Here is a 17763-nt window from a genome sequence, read left to right on the forward strand (position 1 = left end):
TTATTCACGTGTACCAGAAGGAGCAGGTAAAGAAGTCACAATTTTAAGAGCTAGTCAATCTTTAATGGTAAGAGATGAGGAGTTATGTAGCTTGGGAAGAATGTTGCCAGACAAGGTGGTAACATGTGGAATTCATGGGTGAGAAGAGTAGTGTTCCATTATATAAGGTAAGGTTGGAAAGACCAGTAAAGAGTGGTGAAGTGGTAGTAGGAGTAATAGAGAAACTATCTTGTCCAGGAATACAGTTTATCTTGGGTAATGATACAGCTGGATCGCAGGTGGGAGTGATACCTACTGTGGTTGATAAGCCAGTGGAAAATCAGACAACTGAAGTGTTGAAGGATGTATTTCTTAGGATTTTTCTGGATTGTGTAGTAACAAGGCCACAAAGTCACAGGTTAAGAAATCAAAGAGTGACGATGAAGTAGAAGTGCAATTATCAGAAACTATTTTTGTTCAGATGGTTGGAAAAGAACAGGTGGAGGATGTGACGGATATTTTTAGTTCAGGAAAATTGGCGGAGTTACAACAGAAAGATGTAGAAATAAAACTGAGTTATCAGAAAGCACACACAGAAGAAGAATCTGAGTGTATACCGGAGTGATATTACCGTAAAAATTATGTCTTGATGAGGAAATGGAGACCTTTACATATGCAGGTGGATGAAAAGTAGGCAGAAGTTCATCAAGTGGTATTGCCAGTAGGGTATAGAAAGGAGGTGTTGCGAGTCACACGAGGTACCAGTGGTATGTCATTTGGGAGTAGGGAAAACTCAAACTAAAATATAAAATAATTTTTATTGGCCTGGACTACATAAAGATGAAGTTAAATTTTGTCGATCATGTCACACATGTCGAGTGATAGGGAAACCTCAAGCAGTGATAAAACCAGCGCCCTTAATACCCATTCCAGCATTTGACCCTTTTACAAGGGTCTTAATTGATTGTGTCGGACCGCTTCCTAAAACAAAGTGGGAATCAATATCTTTTGACTATAATGGATGTGTCTACTAGGTTTCCAGAGGCCATTCCAGAACGTAATATTACAGCTAAAAAGACTGTGGAGGAGTTACTTAAATTCTTTACAAGATATGGACTACCCACAGAAATACAATTTGGATCAAGGATCAAGTTTTACCTCAAGCTTATTCAAAAAAGTTATGGATAGTTTAGGAATAAAACCATTTACATCAACTGCATACCATCCAGAATCGCAGGGAGCGTTAGAAAGGTAGCATCAGACATTAAAGACAATGTTGAAGGCTTATTGTCACGATTATCCAGAGGATTGGGATAAAGGAATTCCATTTGTACTGTTTGCAATTAGAGATGCACCTAATGAGTCAACCTTCAGTCCTTTTGAACTAATTTTTGGTCATGAGGTAAGAGGACCACTTAAATTGATTAGGGAAAAATTGGTGAGTGAGAAATCGGAATTTACAGTATTGGATTACGTGTTAAATTTTAGGGAACGATTAAATAGAGCAGGGAAATTTGGCTGGACAGCGTTTAAAAGTTGCACAACATGTGATGAAACAGGTAGCGGACAAGAAATCCAAAGTTCGTAGTTTTGCCAGTGGAGATGAAGTTTTAGTATTGTTACCAGTGGTAGGTGAATCTTAAAAAGCAAGGTTTTGTGGACCTTCTCACATTGAAAGGAAATTAATTGAGGTGAATTAAGTGGTAAGAATGCCGGATAGAAGGAAAACACTGTGTGTCATGTAAATATGCTTAAAAGGTACTTTGAAAGGGGAGGAGGTTTTAATGATTCTAACTCAAAGTGACAAACCAAATCCAGATGATTTTGAATTTGACAAGACCTCAAATTAAATTGGAAAACAAGGATGTTCTTAAAAATTGGGATAAATTGTTGTTACCTTCCAGAGGCAATACGGACTGACTTGAAAGAGTTATTGATATCACGTGGGCAAGTTTGCGGAGATAAGCTGGGAAACACTAAAATGGCTATACATGATGTAGATGTGGGAAATGCTGTTCCAATCAAACAACATCCATATAGACTTAACCCTTTAAAATTGGCACAGGTTAACAAAGAGATTGAGAGTATGCTTAAAAAAGGCATAATTGAAGTCGGTTGCAGCCAATGGAGCTCACCCATAGTGATGGTACCTAAACCAGACGGTACCCAACGGTTGTGAATGGACTATAGAAAGGTTAATACAGTTACAAGAACGGACTCTTATCCTATCCCACATTTGGAGGATTACATTGAGAAAGTGGGACAATGCGCTTTTATTTCCAAATTGGATTTACTTAAAGGTTACTGGCAGGTACTTTATCTGAAAGGGCGAAGGAGATCTCTGCTTTTGTGACTCCAGATGGTCTATACCAATTCAAAGTTATGCCATTTGGCATGAAAAACACCCCAGTCACATTTCAACGGTTAACTAACAATGTTGTTTCAGGATTACCCAATTGTGCGGTATACATCGACGATGGTAATTTTTAGCCAGACAGAGACAGAACATTTGAAGCATCTGATTTATTTGATCGACTTCAGGATGCGGGTTTGGTGGTAAACCTAGCCAAAAGTGAATTTGGAAAAGCCCAAGTCACTTTCTTTGGCCATACAATTGGACAGGGTCGAATGTTGCCACGGGATGTGAAAACAATAGTTATTGGGGACTTTCCGATACCCTCGATACGACGGGAAATAATGTGATTTCTTGGTATGAGTATATTTTACCAGAAATTTGTTCCAAATGTTAGCAGTGTGGCTGCTCCACTGACGGACTTGCTCAAGAAGCGTAGCAAATTCCAGTGGACAGCGGAGTGTCAGGCATTTGATGGCCTGATGGCTGTGTTTTGTTTTATAAATTTAGATTACCCAATTATTTTTTCCAATTAAGGGGCAATTTAGTGTAGCCAAACCACCTACTCTGCACATTTTTGGGTTGTGGGGGCGAAACCCACGCAGACACGGGGAGAACGTGCAAACTCCACAGGGACAGTGACCCAGAGCCGAGATCGAACCTGGGACCTCATTCCGTGAGGCGGTTGTGCTAACCACTAGGCCACCGTGCTGCCCTCCTGAAGGCTGTGTTGACCACTGCTCCTGTGTTAGCCATCCCAACTTACACAAAACAATTCAAAAGTGGCTGTTGATGTGAGTGATGTGGGCGTAGGTGCGGTGCTTTTACAAGACGACGACGAAGGGCTAGTGCGGCCTACTGGTTATTTTTCAAAGTAATTGAATTCTCACCAGAAGGAGTATTCTACGATTGAGAAAGAGGCTTTAAGCTTGGTGCTGGCTTTGCAACATTTTCAAATTTATGTGACCAGCAATCCATCTGACACAATTATCCATACTGATCATAATCCATTCACGTTTTTGGACCGATTCCGGAATAACAATGCCAGACAGTTTTGATGGAGTTTATTGTTACAGCCATTTCATTTTAAAATAATACATGTGGTAGGATGAGAAAACATGATAGCCGATGCTTTGTCTCGAATGTGATGAAGAGAAGCCAGTTTGGTGGAGGAAGAAGAACTAAAATGGACCATGTTAATATACATGTTTGCATGTGTTGTTTTTTTTAAACAAAAAAGTATATTTACTGTGTACATTTCTTGAAGGATAGTGAAAAGGTGAAAACTGAAACCATCTTGAAGTTGATGGTTTATTTTTTTCTTGGGGGGAGGTGTCATGGGAATGTCACTTAAAAAAATGTTTATCTGCTCAAGTGGCTGCAATGATGTCAGAGTGTGGGTGGAGCTGAGCTCTGGCTCTGCTTTTTAGTTTCACTTTGAGGAAAAGCTTGGGTGTGTCTGTGTTTTTTAGTTTCGTTTTAGTATTGGAGCTACAGCCAGCCAAAGGTGTAATTTTGATCTCTCTTCCATCTAAAGACAATCTCTAGATCATTTGGTGAATTCAGAGTTATAACTGCTCTCAGTAGAGAATTTAAACCTGATGTGTTTCTGTAAAGAGGGTTCTTTTTGTCTTATTAATGTTGCAAGGAAAGAGTTACTTAGAGAGTACCATATTCTTTGAGGGATTTATTGGTGTTGATAGTTGTTAAGATGTTTACTGTGGGTTTATAAAGTGTTAAGTGGTTTCCTAAATGAACATTGTTTTAATTTAAAAGTACTGTAGATATCTGGTGCATCACACCTGCAGAGTGGGCCCATGTGTTCCCCATAACCACAATCTATTCAAAGTTGGGATCAGGTGAACTCCATGATACAATTTGGGGCTCGCTAAGCCCTGGCCCAAAACACATACATGATAAAAAGAGCCTCGGGCATACGTAGTACACAATGTAAATATATAGATACAGGCATCGGGTGAAGCATACAGGAGTGCATATACTCAGAGAAGAAGTGTGAAGAGACCAGTTCAGTCCATAACGGGGTCATTCAGGAGTCTGATAACAGTGGGGAAGAGGCTGTTTTTGAAAGACTTTTGTATCTTCTGCCTAATTGAAGAAGTTGAAAGAGTGAATACCCCGGGATGGAGGGGTCTTTGATTATGCTGCCCGCTTTCCCAAGGCAGGGGGATGTGTAGACCGAGTCAGTGGATGGGAGGCGGGTTTGCGTAATGGACTGGGCTGCATTCACAACTCTTATGGTCTTGGGGTGACCAGTTGCCGTACCAGGCTGTAATGCAGCCAGATAGCATGCTTTCTATGGTGCATCTGTAAAAGTTGGTAAGAGTCAATGTGGACATGCCAAATTTCCTTAGTTTCCTGAGAAAGTATAGGTGCTGTTGTGCTTTCTTGGTCGTAGTGTTGACATGGGTGGACCAGGACAGATTGTTCGTGATGTGCATACCAAGGAACATGAAGCTGTCAACCATCTTTACCTCAGCACCATTGATGCAGACAAGGGTGTGTACGATAGTTTGCTTCCTGAAGTCAATGACCAGCTCTTTAGTTTTGCTGACATTGAGGGAGAGATTGTCATTCCACCATGCCACTCAGCTCTCTATCTCACTCCTGTACTGACTCATCATTGTTCGAGATCCGACCAGTACAATCGTGTCATCAAAGATCTTGTAGATGGAGTTGGAGCCAAATTTTGCCACACAGGCATGTGTGTATATAGGAATTATAGCAGGGGACTAAGTACCCAATCTTGTGGGGCCCCAGTATTGAGGACTATCCTGGAGGAGGTGTATTGTTTATCTTTACTGATTGTGGTCTATGGGTCAGGAAGTTGTAGAGGGAAGAGCCAAGTCCTAGGTTTTGAAGCTTTGATATGAGCTTGGCTGGGATTGTGGTGTTGAATGCGGAGCTGTAGTCAATGAATAGGAGTCTGACCTAAGAGTCCTTGTTGTCGAGGGATCTCCAGGGATGAGTGTCGGGCCAGGAAGCTGGAGTCTGCTGTGGACTGGTTGTGGTGGTATGCGAATTGCAGTGGATCAAGGCATTCAAGGAATATGGAGTTGATGCATCTCTCGAAGCACTTCATAATGGATGGAAAGAGGTTGAGGAGTGCGAGAAGGTGGCACTCCTCTGGTGGATGGATGGATCCACAAACTAGGAGTTAGTCAAGAAGAAAGGACCTGTTGGAGCAGGAGAGTCTTTGTGGTGTGTGGAGGGCAAAGGGCCCAGTGGTCATAGAGCAGCTGATCGAAATTTTAAACACTTACGTTCAGCCAGCAGAGGAGGAGGTCCTGGCCAAGGTGATGGAGCCGGTCAAAGCAGTATTAAGACTGGAGCAGAGACTGGAGTCCTAGGGCAGGGCATTCCAGAAAGTGGAGGAGGTGGTGGGGAGCACAAGAAGCAATTGTCCTCATTGGTGACCGAAGTGGGGGGGGTGATGCGGTAGACCCAGAAGAGGCTGAAGGAGAAGGTGGAGGATCTGGAGAATCGCTCCAGATAACAAAATCTGAGGATTGTAGGGATGCCCGAAGGCATTGATGGTGCGGAGGCCGGCACGTACACAGCCAAAATGTTTTTAGAAGCTGATGGGGGAGGGGGCCTTTGACCGGTTCCCGGTGATCAACCAAGTGCGCAGGGTGCTAAAGAGGAGGCCGCCAGTGGGCAAGCTGCCAAGGGTGATGGTGGTGCAGTTGCACCACTTCTTGGATAAGGAGAAAATTCTCCAATGGGCAAGGCAGTCGAGGAAGTGCACCTGGGATGGGAACGAGCTGCGGGTGTATCAAGACTTGGGTGCAGAGCTGGCTGGGTTTAATCGGATCAAGGCTGCCCTCTTCAAGAAAGGGGTGGTTTGGAGTGCTGTACGCGGCCCACCTCTGGATGAATTTCCAGAATCTAGAATATTATTTTGGTTAGCCAGAGGAGACAATGGACTGGCAGGAGAAGGAAGACCTTGAAATTTGGAGGAGTTGTGAGAAGGTTCATTAGTTCTTTGGAAACTTTTCCCCTTAAAATGTTCTTTTGGGTTTGGTGGCGGGATGTTTCTTTGTTTTGGGGGGGCGGGGTTTGGAGGCATTAGGTGGGGGCTGTCAGGCTAGCTGGGCGGATAGGTGCTAGGGAGGGGGATGGGGTTGTTGTTTTGTTGGGGGGGGGGGGGGTTGTTGCTGTGGTGCAGTTGGAAAAGGAGTGATGATGGTGGCCATCTCCAGGTGGGCCGGGAGGGTCATGTGGAACAGGCTGGGAGCTGTCCAAAAAGGGATATGATTGATCAGCCGGGGAAAGGGGTGGGGAGCCCCCGACCCGGTTGGTCACGTGGAACGTGAGGGGGCTGAATGGGCATGGTCAAACGGTCATGTGTGTTCAGGCACCTGAGGAGTCTGAAGGCGGATGTGTTTTTTTGCAGGAGATGCACCTAAAGATAGGGAATCAGACAAGGTTGAGGAAAGGATGGGTGTTGCAGGTGTTCCACTCGGGACCGGACATGACAATGAAGGAGGTGGCGGTGTTGGTGAATAAGCAGGTGGCATTCGAGGTGGGGAATATTGCGGCTGTTTCGGGGGCGGGGCTGAGGTTCGGGAAGCTGGAGATTCTGGTAAACGTTTAAGCCCCTAATTGGGATGATGTAGATTTTACGAGGCGGGTGCTGGGGAAGATTCCTGACCTGGACGCACACTGATTCATCGTTGGGGGAGAGCCCAAGGGCAGGGAAGGAGTTAGCTGTGGCTATGGACCTAAAGGGGTTTATGGAGTGTATAGGGGGAGGGGAGATAGACCCATGGAGGTGTGGGAGGCAGAGGGCGAAAGAATTTTCATATTTCTCCCATGTGCAGGTGTACTCCCGGATTGACATTTTGTGGTGGATAAGGTGTTGCTGGTGGGGTTGGTCGACGTGGAGGACTAGGCGATTGTGGTATCTGACCACACGCCTCACAGGGTGAATTTGCGAGTGGACCAGGGGAGGGGATTAGCGCCCGCAGTGGAGGCTGGATATGAGATTGTTGGCGGATGAGGAGGTATGCGAGCAGGTGAAGGCTGCGATCTGGGGTTATGTGGAGCTCAATGACACGGGGGGAAGGTTATGGCCACCATGCTGTGGGAGGCACTCAAGGCAGTGGTTTGGGCTAAGTTTATTTCAATTCAGGCGCAAAGGGAGAAGGCAGATTGAGCAGAGATGGCAAGACTGGTGGAAGAGATTCTGAGGGTGGACAGGAGGAATTCGGAAGCCTCGGAGGTGGGGTTGCTGAGGGAGAGGCAAAGGCTCCAGATGGAGTTCAGATTAGTGTCCAGGGGAAGGCGGTGAGGCAATTGCGAAGGGCCAATCAAGCCATTGGCAATGGCCCTTAGAGAGTCGAGGAATTGGAAAGGGATTGTGAAGGGGTGTTGAGCACAGGGTTTTGCCGTACGCGGACAACTTGTTATATATTTTGGACCCATTATGGGGATTTTGGAGGACTTTGGCTGCTTCTTCGGGTACAAGTTGAACATGGGAAAAAGCGAGGTGTTCTTGATTGAGACCATAGGGCAGGAGAGATTAGGGGAGTTGCCATTTAAGGTAGTGCGGTGCATTTTAGATACCTGGGCATTCAGGTGATGCAGGGTTGGGCTAGCTGCACAAGTTTAAAAGATTTGGTTGGTGGAGCAGATGAAGGGGGACTTCAAGAAGTGAGATGTGCTGGCAGGTTAGATGTGCAGGTTAGGTGGATTGGCAATGATAAATTGCCCTTAGTGTCCAAAAAGGTTAGTGGTGTTACTGAGTTACGGGTATAAGGTGGCAGCGTGGGCTTAAGTAGGGTGCTCTTGCAAAGGGCCGGTGCAGACTTGATGGGCTGAATGGCCTCCTGCTCTGCAAATTCTATGATTCTATCCGGTGTAAAAGACCTGGGACGAGATTCTCCATGCCAACGCAGAATTCGAGGCCTTTCACGACAGAAAAACTGGCACCACACCTGAATGCTTCCCCTGCTGTTAAAGGGCTAGCAACGGTGCCGCGTGGAACACAATCAATTTCAATATAAAACAGTGCAGGATTCACCTGGTCCGTGATTGACATTCGGGAGGCTGATAAGCTGCAGCCGCACATACATATTACACTCCCCACCCACACTTATCCCAGCCAACAAGATGGCACTGGTTGTGGTGCAGTGCGCCCAGACTTTTGCCATCAATGGGTTCATAATTTCCACTTCACAGGAAGCATACAATTTCCCTTAGAAAGAAAGACTTGCATTTATGTATCAACTTTCCCAAATTCAAGATATCAGACATCACTTCACAGCCAATGACAGATTTTAAGTGTATTAGTGTTGTAATGTGTGACTTGAACCCACAAACCTCAGACTCAGAGACAAGAGCGCTGACCAAGTCTCGAGTGACGATAACTTTAAAGTAACAGAACAGAAATACTAGAAGGGGTTAAGTCCCAAGGCTGTACACAGAATGCTTTACTCCTGTAAACTGAGAGTGCGAGTGTCTCAGGAAAGGGGAATGGACCAGGTGAATGTTGAGTCTCTGAAATTGGAGCCAAGGGAAGCTGAGACTTCATAGACAGGACAGGGCTGTCACATGGGCACATCGACATAATGACCCCCACCTCACACCTCGAGCCAATGCCCAAACACTGGCTCTTGTTCTCTTTCCCTCACTGATATGCCCCTCTCCCAATCTATCTCCCTCTTGTTCCCTGTTGTCCTGTCTTCCTCTCCTCCACATGTGCTGATCCCATCACTGCATGTCATAAGAACATAAGAACTAGGAGCAGGAGTAGGCAATCAGGCCCCTTGAGCCTGCTCCGCCATTCAATTAGATCATGGCTGATCTTTTGTGGACTCAGCTCCACTTTCCGGCCCGAAAACCCTTAATCCCTTTTTTCTTTAAAAAACTATCTATCTTTACCTTAAAAACATTTAATGAAGGATCCTCAACTGCTTCACTGGGCAAGGAATTCCATAGATTCACAACCCTTTGGGTGAAGAAGTTCCTCCTAAACTCAGTCCTAAATCTACTTCCCCTTATTTTGAAGCTATGCCCCCGAGTTCTGCTTTCACCCACCAGTGGAAACAACCTGCCCGCATCTATCCTATCTATTCCCTTCATAATTTTAAATGTTTCTATAAGATCCCCCCTCATCCTTCTAAATTCCAACGAGTACAGTCCCAGTCTACTCAACCTCTCCTCATAATCCAACCCCTTCAGATCTGGGATTAACCTCATGAATCTCCTCTGCACACCCTCCAGTGCCAGTACGTCCTTTCTCAAGTAAGGAGACCAAAACTGAACACAATACTCCAGGTGTGGCCTCACTAACACCTTATATAATTGCAGCATAACCTCCCTAGTCTTAAACTCCATCCCTCAAGCAATGAAGGACAAAACTCCATTTGCCTTTTTAATCACCTGTTGCACCTGTAAACCAACTTTCTGTGACTCATGCACTAGCACACCCAGGTCTCTCTGCATAGCAGCATGCTTTAATATTTTATTGTTTAAATAATAATCCTGTTTGCTGTTATTCCTACCAAAATGAATAACCTCACATTTGTCAACATTGTATTCCATTTGCCAGACCCTAGCCCATTCACTTAACCAATCCAAATCCCTCTGCAGACTTCCAGTATCCTCTGCACTTTTCGCTTTACCACTGATCTTAGTGTCATCTGCAAACTTGGACACATTGCCCTTGGTCCCCAACTCTAAATCATCTATGTAGACTGTGAACAATTGTGGGCCCAACACGGATCCCTGAGGGACACCACTAGCTACTGATCGCCAACCAGAGAAGCATTGCTGCTTTTGATGCTGTGGATAATTCTCTTCAGATCCGCTGTCAAAATCAACTGAGGATATGCATCCCACACAAAGTTGTCCATTTGAAAGTCTCTTAAGATGAGAAATGCTATTTGCACAATATAAATCTCTGTCAAACGTTTGTCAGTGATGGAGTAGTTTTATATAGAGATGGCACCCTGTAATGTCCACACGCGTTCAGGAATGAATATTCAGTGACTGATGGATGAAGGTTCCTCTGAATTTCATCAATAATATTGACACTAATGTTCAGGCAGTCTGACTATCCTGTGGGCAATCAGGTGTGGAAATGCCCCTTATGCTATGTGAGAAGATCCCGCTCAGAGACCTGTTTACTCGGTGCTTTGAACTGAGCTGTTTGACTGGAGCAAACCCACCCGGAAGAAAGGGCCTGGTAATTTGGATATTTGTTCCAGAATGGCGGACTACTCTGGGAGTCGAGTCAAGTGACCCTGGAACGAGTGAGGAGGACGCTGGGCGACAAGTGGGTCTGGGTGGAAGGCAATCGTTTTAATACTCCAAATAGTTTCTTCCCAAAATGAAAGAAAGGAGTTTTAAATGCCTTTTGAACTTGACAGATCCCTTTGACAAGTCATTTAGACACTTTTGGCAATTGTTTTTGAGTTTCAATGAGCTCTCTGTTCCAATGGGTTTATGCAGTTTTCACACACATTCATTGCCGACTTTTAGTAATCTCAAAGGACATCTTACTTTTGCCATCGGACAGCATAGGTGCTGCAAAGCCTTCTGGGGGCCATCACCCAAGGGTACCTTTTCTCTCCACATTAGCATGTTTATTTATAAATGTAAAGTACACTATTCTTTCTTGCAATTAAGGGACAATTTAGCGCGGCCAATCCACGTACCCTGCACATCTTTTTTGGGTTGTGGGGGTGAGACTTGTACAGGCACGGGGGGGGGGGGGGGGGGGGGGGGGGGGGGGGGGGAATGTGCAAACTCCACATGGACAGTGACCTGGGGCGAGGATTGAGCCCGGGTCCTAGGCGCTGTGAGGCAGCAGATGCCGCTGGTAACACAGTGTCTGTGGATTTTTCCTCAGAATCCCCCAGATGAATGTCATATGAGAGTTTCCAAACTCCACTCCCAAAATATGTTTTAAAATCTTCTCTTGCAGTAATACTTTGACTCAGCAGTTTGCATTTCAGAAGCTAGTCCAGATTTTACAAATGGTTCTTTTCCACAAAGACTCCACTCCATTTTTATCGGTTACTCCATTCCAGGATTTTGTACCAATCGCTTTAGGATTCTTCGCCTTGACAGCCTTCCACTGTTAGACAAATTCTGATTCACAGCCAATATTTCTTCCCAAATACTTCAAAATTTATTTCCCAGATGGTAGTAAGACATTCCAAATTTTAGGATTACTTTGAAACCCTTCTCTAGCATTCTCACCAATCAATTTCTTCTCAGTTCTGTGACTTGAAATGAACAGTATCCTGTTCTGCTCCCCGTTTCTCTTTGTTGCTTTAACTTCTGACCTCGTGGAAACTTTTCTTCATTTCTCGTTTCCTTTTTAGATTTCTGGCACTGGCTGTCTTCACCATTACTCCATTATATGTTTTTTTTTAAATCAAAAAGCTGAGAGAGATGTTCTCTCTTGTGCTGCCCGTCGCCAACTGCCTCTGGCTTTCAGTTAAAAGTAAAGAACAAAGAAAGCAACCCCTCTCTCTCTTTGCACGGCCCACTAGTTGCTAAGCAACTATATTTATTCTTCACGCTGTAACTGTATATAAACACAATAGAATTCCAACTGAAACTAACCCCCACACATACCAACACCTGTGTCCAGCATGAAATTTAACTATAGGCCCCTTTCCAGGCACAAACATATTAAGTTGAACCCACCTAAAACTAGACCTTATTTCTAATGTTTACCCATACAAATATAAATCCCTTAAGACTACTTTTGGTTTCCTAACATCTCTCCCTTTGAAATAAATAAATTACACTGGTGTTAGATCCACTTTACCCAAACTTAACATCACAAATATTTAACCACATAACTTATTATATCACACAAGTAGTTTCCTCAGTTCACACATTTACATGTCACAATATATAATTACAATGATCTAGCCGAAACAAAGACAATAACTTTCACAACATTATCAGACTCTGCACATGGGAACATAATACTCAAGTGTAGTGTTTCTTTTTCTTCTGATTTCCACTTTTCACTTTAGAAAAGAATGTTTCATTTAAGTCTACCATGCAGTTGTGCATTAACATCTCCTTTCTTCTCTTATCAAAATCTCCTTTAGCTGTTTCAAGATTTTTATTGCAATATGTTCACTCATGAAAGCATCATACTCGTGGCTTTGTTTGTTTTTTGAACTTGTGATCTTTTTGTTTTCTCCAGTCCCATTTAAATGGGTTCCATGAGCGATGTCAAATCACTTCCTCTCTCTGAAGTTTCAGAATTCATTCCAATCCTTCAACTTTTTTTCACAATTTCTGAATTATCTCCGTCCAGTTCCCAGTTGATTTTGATTGGTCTTTTGCAAATTGTTCACTTTCCTTTCCACCAACTACAACTATTTGCGTAGTCACACCAACCAGAATTTTAAAATCAGTGCCTTTGGTCATTGAGTCAGAAAAATCCCTTTGATAGTTCAGTACTTCAGGTTGACAATATGTACATTCCAATATTTACCCGTACAAATATAAATCCCTCAAAACTATCTTTGGTTTCCTATCACACACACGAGTGGAGCTAGCTGCCTCTGTGAAATGTGCAAACCTCAACCCAGACCATTCTTGATCCCATGAAAATGGGAGGTGCTGTGATTAGGGAGCAGGATTTCAGATGCTACCCATTTCTGCCATTTTCCTCACAATGGAGAGGCTCTCGGTATGGCAAAAATCCAGAGGGAAAAATATCCCTCACAATGAAACGGAAGGGTGGAGAATGAGGCAAAGGTGGCCATGCTGGAGGGAGGGTCTTTTTAAAAAATAAATTTAAAGTGCCCAATTCTTTATTTTTCCAATTAAGGGGCAATTTAGCGTGGCCAATCCACCTACCCTGCACAATTTTGGGTTGTGGGGGTCAGACAGTAGGGGTCAGACAGAGGCCTGGGACCGGGATCAAACCCAGGTCCTTGCACCATGAGGCAGCAGTGCTAAACACTGCGCCACCATGTCGTCCTTGGGTCCCTAATACCTTCTGTGTGTCCCCCATTCCCATGACATGACCACTCGTGAACCAGAGGCATGTTCAGCAGTTGACCCTGCAGTAGGCTGCTGCTGGCTAGAGTGTCGGCATTACAATCCGAGACAGAATCTGCCTCATTTCATTTAAAGTTTCATTGCTTCTTCGCAGCAGCTGACAAAGAATCTCATTCTGCTGCTGAAGAATATCATTGTTCCTTTGCAGATGCTGCTGAAGAATATCATTGTTTCTCTGTAGATGATGCTGAAGAATCTCATTGTTTCTTTGCAGATTCTGGCTAACACCTGTCTTAAATTCAGTCAAAGTTTGCTGAAGCAAGTTAGAAGGGACCTGATAACTCTTCGTCCTTTGAACCGGTTCCTGATGAAAGCACTCAAGAGGCTTCAGATCATCTTCATTTTCTTCACCAGCAGCATGGGCCTGATGTTGTCCGTGTACTCGTGGAGACGGCAGAGCTTCCGCTCCCAAAGCCACAGGTTCTTCAGCTCTGGAAGGTTCTGAGCACCCTCCCTCCACCACAGCAGCCAGAGTATCAGAGGCCTCCTCCTTCACACAAGCCACAATATTTAACTTTAACCCACCAACACTACCCTCCATATCAGACATCTTACCCTCCTGATACTCATCTCCCTCCTCCACTGCAGCTGCCATGCCACATTGCTGTGAGGTATTCACCACAGTCCCTTCCTCATCAGCCCTTTCAGGAATCTCGGCCACTGCTGTCAACTCTCCTCCATCACCATCTGATGTGTCCATGGACACCTGTGTATCTGTCAAAGAAAGAAAATCACAATTATTATCTTTTGTCGCCTAAATTAACGCTCCTCCCGATGGTTTAAACACTCAGCTGCTGCATTCACCTTTGCTCATCACCATATCTGATCCACCATTGGTTATCGTGGGGTTGGAGAGGCCAAACGGCTTCCTCGTGAACACCTCCTGTTCCGTCAGCTCCTTGATGTACGGAACCCGCCCTCCAGTCGATGAGAGCTCCTGGGTGTTATGGGCCAGCTTTACCCAAAGGAAGAAAAAAAAAATGAAAAATGAATCATGGTGCAGACTTTGCTGTGCTCTCTTGGATGACCAGGAGATTTATTTGTCACACACCTCATACATGAAAGGAGTCTCTCCTGTGTGAATGCGTTGGTGTCTGTGGAGGTTTGATAACACCGAGAATGATTTGTCACACACCTCACAGCTGAAAGGCTTCTCTCCTGTGTGAACCCTTTGGTGTACACGGAGCGTTGATGACTTTGAGAATGATTGGTTACACACCTTGCACCTGAAGGATTGCTTCACCTGAAGGAAGAAATGATAATGAAAAAGAAACCATGGTCCAGACTTTGTTGTGCTGTCTTCTGACACATTTTCTGAGTGCTGCGCCCAGGGGAACCTCTGATTAGAGATCTATCTTATGACAAAGTTAGAGCCATCTCCAAAACAACGGCATTTCACAAAACCGCGTAGAAGTAATTAGATACTCGTGATCTTTCTGTATTTTCAACTCAAAAACTATCAAAAATTAACATGTATATTTAATGTTCAACTATTGTCCTCTTGTCCAGCATAGGGAAACTTGTGCATAAGCAACAGTTTCTATACAGATTGATGTCTTCTTTTGGTGATGTTTGGCGATCTGGCTAATGGTTAAATTGACCTTCCAGAAATGATTGGACTGATGACGAAGGAGGTTGGAGACAGACACTGCTGAGACAGACAGTGCTTTGGAAGGACAGCTCCCCCGTGTGAGCACTGGGGGTTAAACAACACAGACAACTCTCAGTGTAAGGGAAGCAGCTGAGCCGCAGTGTCATGCACTGGTGTCTGTGGAGGTCTGATGACCGTGACAATGATTTGTCGCACACATCACATGTGAATGGTTTGTCTCCTGTGTGAATGTGTTGCTGTGTGCAGAGGGAAGGGGACTCAGTGAATGATTTGTCACACACGGTACATGTGAATGTTTGCAAGAAGGCAGTGATTCCAGGAATAAATTGTCACATACCTTGCATGGTAAGGGTTTCTCCACTGTGTGAGTGCGTTGATGTCTCTGGAGGCTCGATAGCTGCGAGAATGATTTGTCACACACCTCACATGGGAATGGCTTCTCTCCTGTGTGAATACGTTTGTGTTTACGGAGGTTGGCCAACTGTGAGAATGATTTGTCACACACCTCGCATGTAAATGGTTTCTCCCCTGTGTGAGTGCGTTGGTGTTTACGGAGGGCGCCTAACTGTGAAAACGATTTGTCACACACCTCACATACAAAGGGTTTCTCCCCTGTGTGAATCCTCTGGTGTAATAGAAGATGTGAATTTCGGGTGAAAGTCATCTCACAGACATCACACCTGAAGGGTTTCTCTTGTTGCTCTGTGTGAAGGCGTTGATGTTGTCTGAGGCTTGATGACCATATGAATGATTTGTCACACACCTCACATGAGAAGGGTCTCTCACCTGTGTGAACGAGCTGGTGTTGACGGAGGGTCGATGATGCTGAGAAGGATTTCTCACATACATCACACGTGAAGGGTTTCTCACCTGTGTGAACGAGCTGGTGTTGACGGAGGTTTGATGATGCTGAGAAGGATTTCTCACACACATCACATGTGAAGGGTTTCTCACCTGTGTGAACAAGTTGATGTCGATTGAGAGTCGATGATGCCGAGAAGGACTTGTCACACACCTCACATTTGAATGGTTTATCACCTGTGTGAATCATCTGGTGCCTCAGGAGCGTCGTAGATGTCGCAAAACCTTTATCACAAACATCACACCTGAATCGTTTCTCTTCCATGTGGCTACCCTTGTGTTAACAGTAGTTGTAACAAATGCACCTTAAGAACATCCTATGAACCTGTGGTGTCCCTAGCACACACCTCACACTTGAGATCCTACCACCGATAGGAATGGATCAGTGCTCCATGAGGCGCGATGAATGATTGAAGGCCTCATCACACTTGAAGCCCAATCACACTTCTTCCCAGCCTCACCCTGACCAATAACCCACAGCCAAACCGTCGACGCCATTGACCAGTCTCAGATCTGGTGATATGTCAAAGCTCCCATGACCCAACTGATTTCCAGATGATGGTTTCACTGCCCAACTTTCTCTGTGTTGAGCAATTCTGTGAAGGGACTGGATGTCTTCCCACAGTTGACAGTTAATCCTCGGGTGATGGTTAGGATCTATCTGTGGTGTCTATCCTCTCTGCATTCTCTGGTGTAGTCCTTCTGTAAAACAGGAAAAGGAAACATGATTTCCCCCAACTCCCTCTCCTCCTTTGCTGAAGGGGCTGACTCCTCAGAGACTGTTCCACAATGAGTGCCACTCAGTTATTCTCATGTGTGGGGATCAAATGCATGTCCTTTCTTTTTCCTCACTTGACTGTCACACGCCTGATTTCCAACAGGGACACTAGATAGTGACCAGGAACAGACAACATGGCTACTTTCTTTCCTCTGCCCAGACACAGGGAGAACAATGGAAAAGACAATCAGGAGGAGTGTAAAATGGGCTATGATAATAATATGAGCTCATGTTGTGCTGGGAAAGATCAGCTTTACCCTGAAGAGCATGTGTTTAATATAAACAAACACACATGAAAAACATTAATTCAATGGAGATTTTGAAATTTCTCCCCTTGTTTTCCAAAACTATTTGAAGAAATCACACTGGGCAGGAAATGCTAGAAGCTAAGGAAAATATTGCTTCAGTGTAGCTGATTGAAGGGTTCTGGTTTATCCTGGAAAATTAGATACACTGCACTCAGTCAGACTGCACATCCCAAATTCAGCTCTCACACACACAGCACAACAATCAAATCCAAGCCCAGGCTTCCGGGAAAACCAAGGCCTTCAGGTAAAAAATTTTAAAAGACATTTGAATAAATGTGTCTCTGCCTCTCCCAGATAATTACACCTCACCATCTCATATTCAGCAATGACCCTTCAACAAAACTCAGCCTGTAAATCAGAAGGGAAATGCTTCCAATAAACTCCCTCATCCAGCACAAAGCTCCAGTCAAACAGTTCATTGAGCAGAAAGTACTGCAAAAACAGGTCTGTCAGTTGGATCTTCTCCTGCAGCATAAGGGTCATTTCCACAGCTGATTGCCCACAGGATAGTCAGACTGCCTGAACATTAGTGTGGATATTGTGCAATGTAATGATTGTAAATTCTGCTCCTTCACTCACCATCTCCTGACTTGGTTTTGAGTCCCTACAGGAAGTGAAGCAGCTGTGGTAGAGGAAGAGGAGAGAATGGGCAGAGTGGGTGGGCTCTCTGATTGACGTCTCTCACAGACAATCCAAATATTTCTGCAGTAACAGGAGTTTCCTGAAGTTTGGGAAACTGACCGGGGAAACCGAGGCGACTTTGAGCAGCAGATCAGGTGGGGATTTAAACTTGTCATTGTCCCATCTGAGT

General features: G+C 44.6%; 3 protein-coding genes across 3 annotated transcripts in view; 2 read left to right on the plus strand and 1 right to left on the minus strand.

Annotated features, from left to right (window-relative positions):
* LOC119976643 (zinc finger protein 721-like) overlaps positions 1-17763 on the plus strand; it is a 999221-nt gene that overhangs the window by 218802 nt on the left and 762656 nt on the right. The window lies entirely within an intron of this gene.
* On the minus strand, positions 11467-17583 carry LOC119976645 (zinc finger protein 436-like). The gene is made up of 5 exons (XM_038817299.1): positions 17532-17583; positions 15343-16568; positions 14445-14636; positions 14198-14348; positions 11467-14107 (listed from the first exon to the last, which is right to left on the minus strand). The coding sequence occupies exons 2-5, from the start codon at positions 16129-16131 to the stop codon at positions 13416-13418; spliced, it is 1824 nt and encodes a 607-aa protein (XP_038673227.1). The 5' UTR covers positions 16132-16568; positions 17532-17583; the 3' UTR covers positions 11467-13415.
* LOC119976637 (zinc finger protein 345-like) overlaps positions 17253-17763 on the plus strand; it is a 51675-nt gene continuing 51164 nt past the window's right edge. The window contains exon 1 of the mRNA XM_038817276.1: positions 17253-17728. The gene's annotated coding sequence lies outside the window, so the exon portion shown is untranslated. The remainder of the gene's footprint in view (positions 17729-17763) is intronic.

This window comes from Scyliorhinus canicula, chromosome 13 (genome assembly GCF_902713615.1).
Source record: "Scyliorhinus canicula chromosome 13, sScyCan1.1, whole genome shotgun sequence".
Lineage (NCBI taxonomy): Eukaryota > Metazoa > Chordata > Chondrichthyes > Carcharhiniformes > Scyliorhinidae > Scyliorhinus > Scyliorhinus canicula.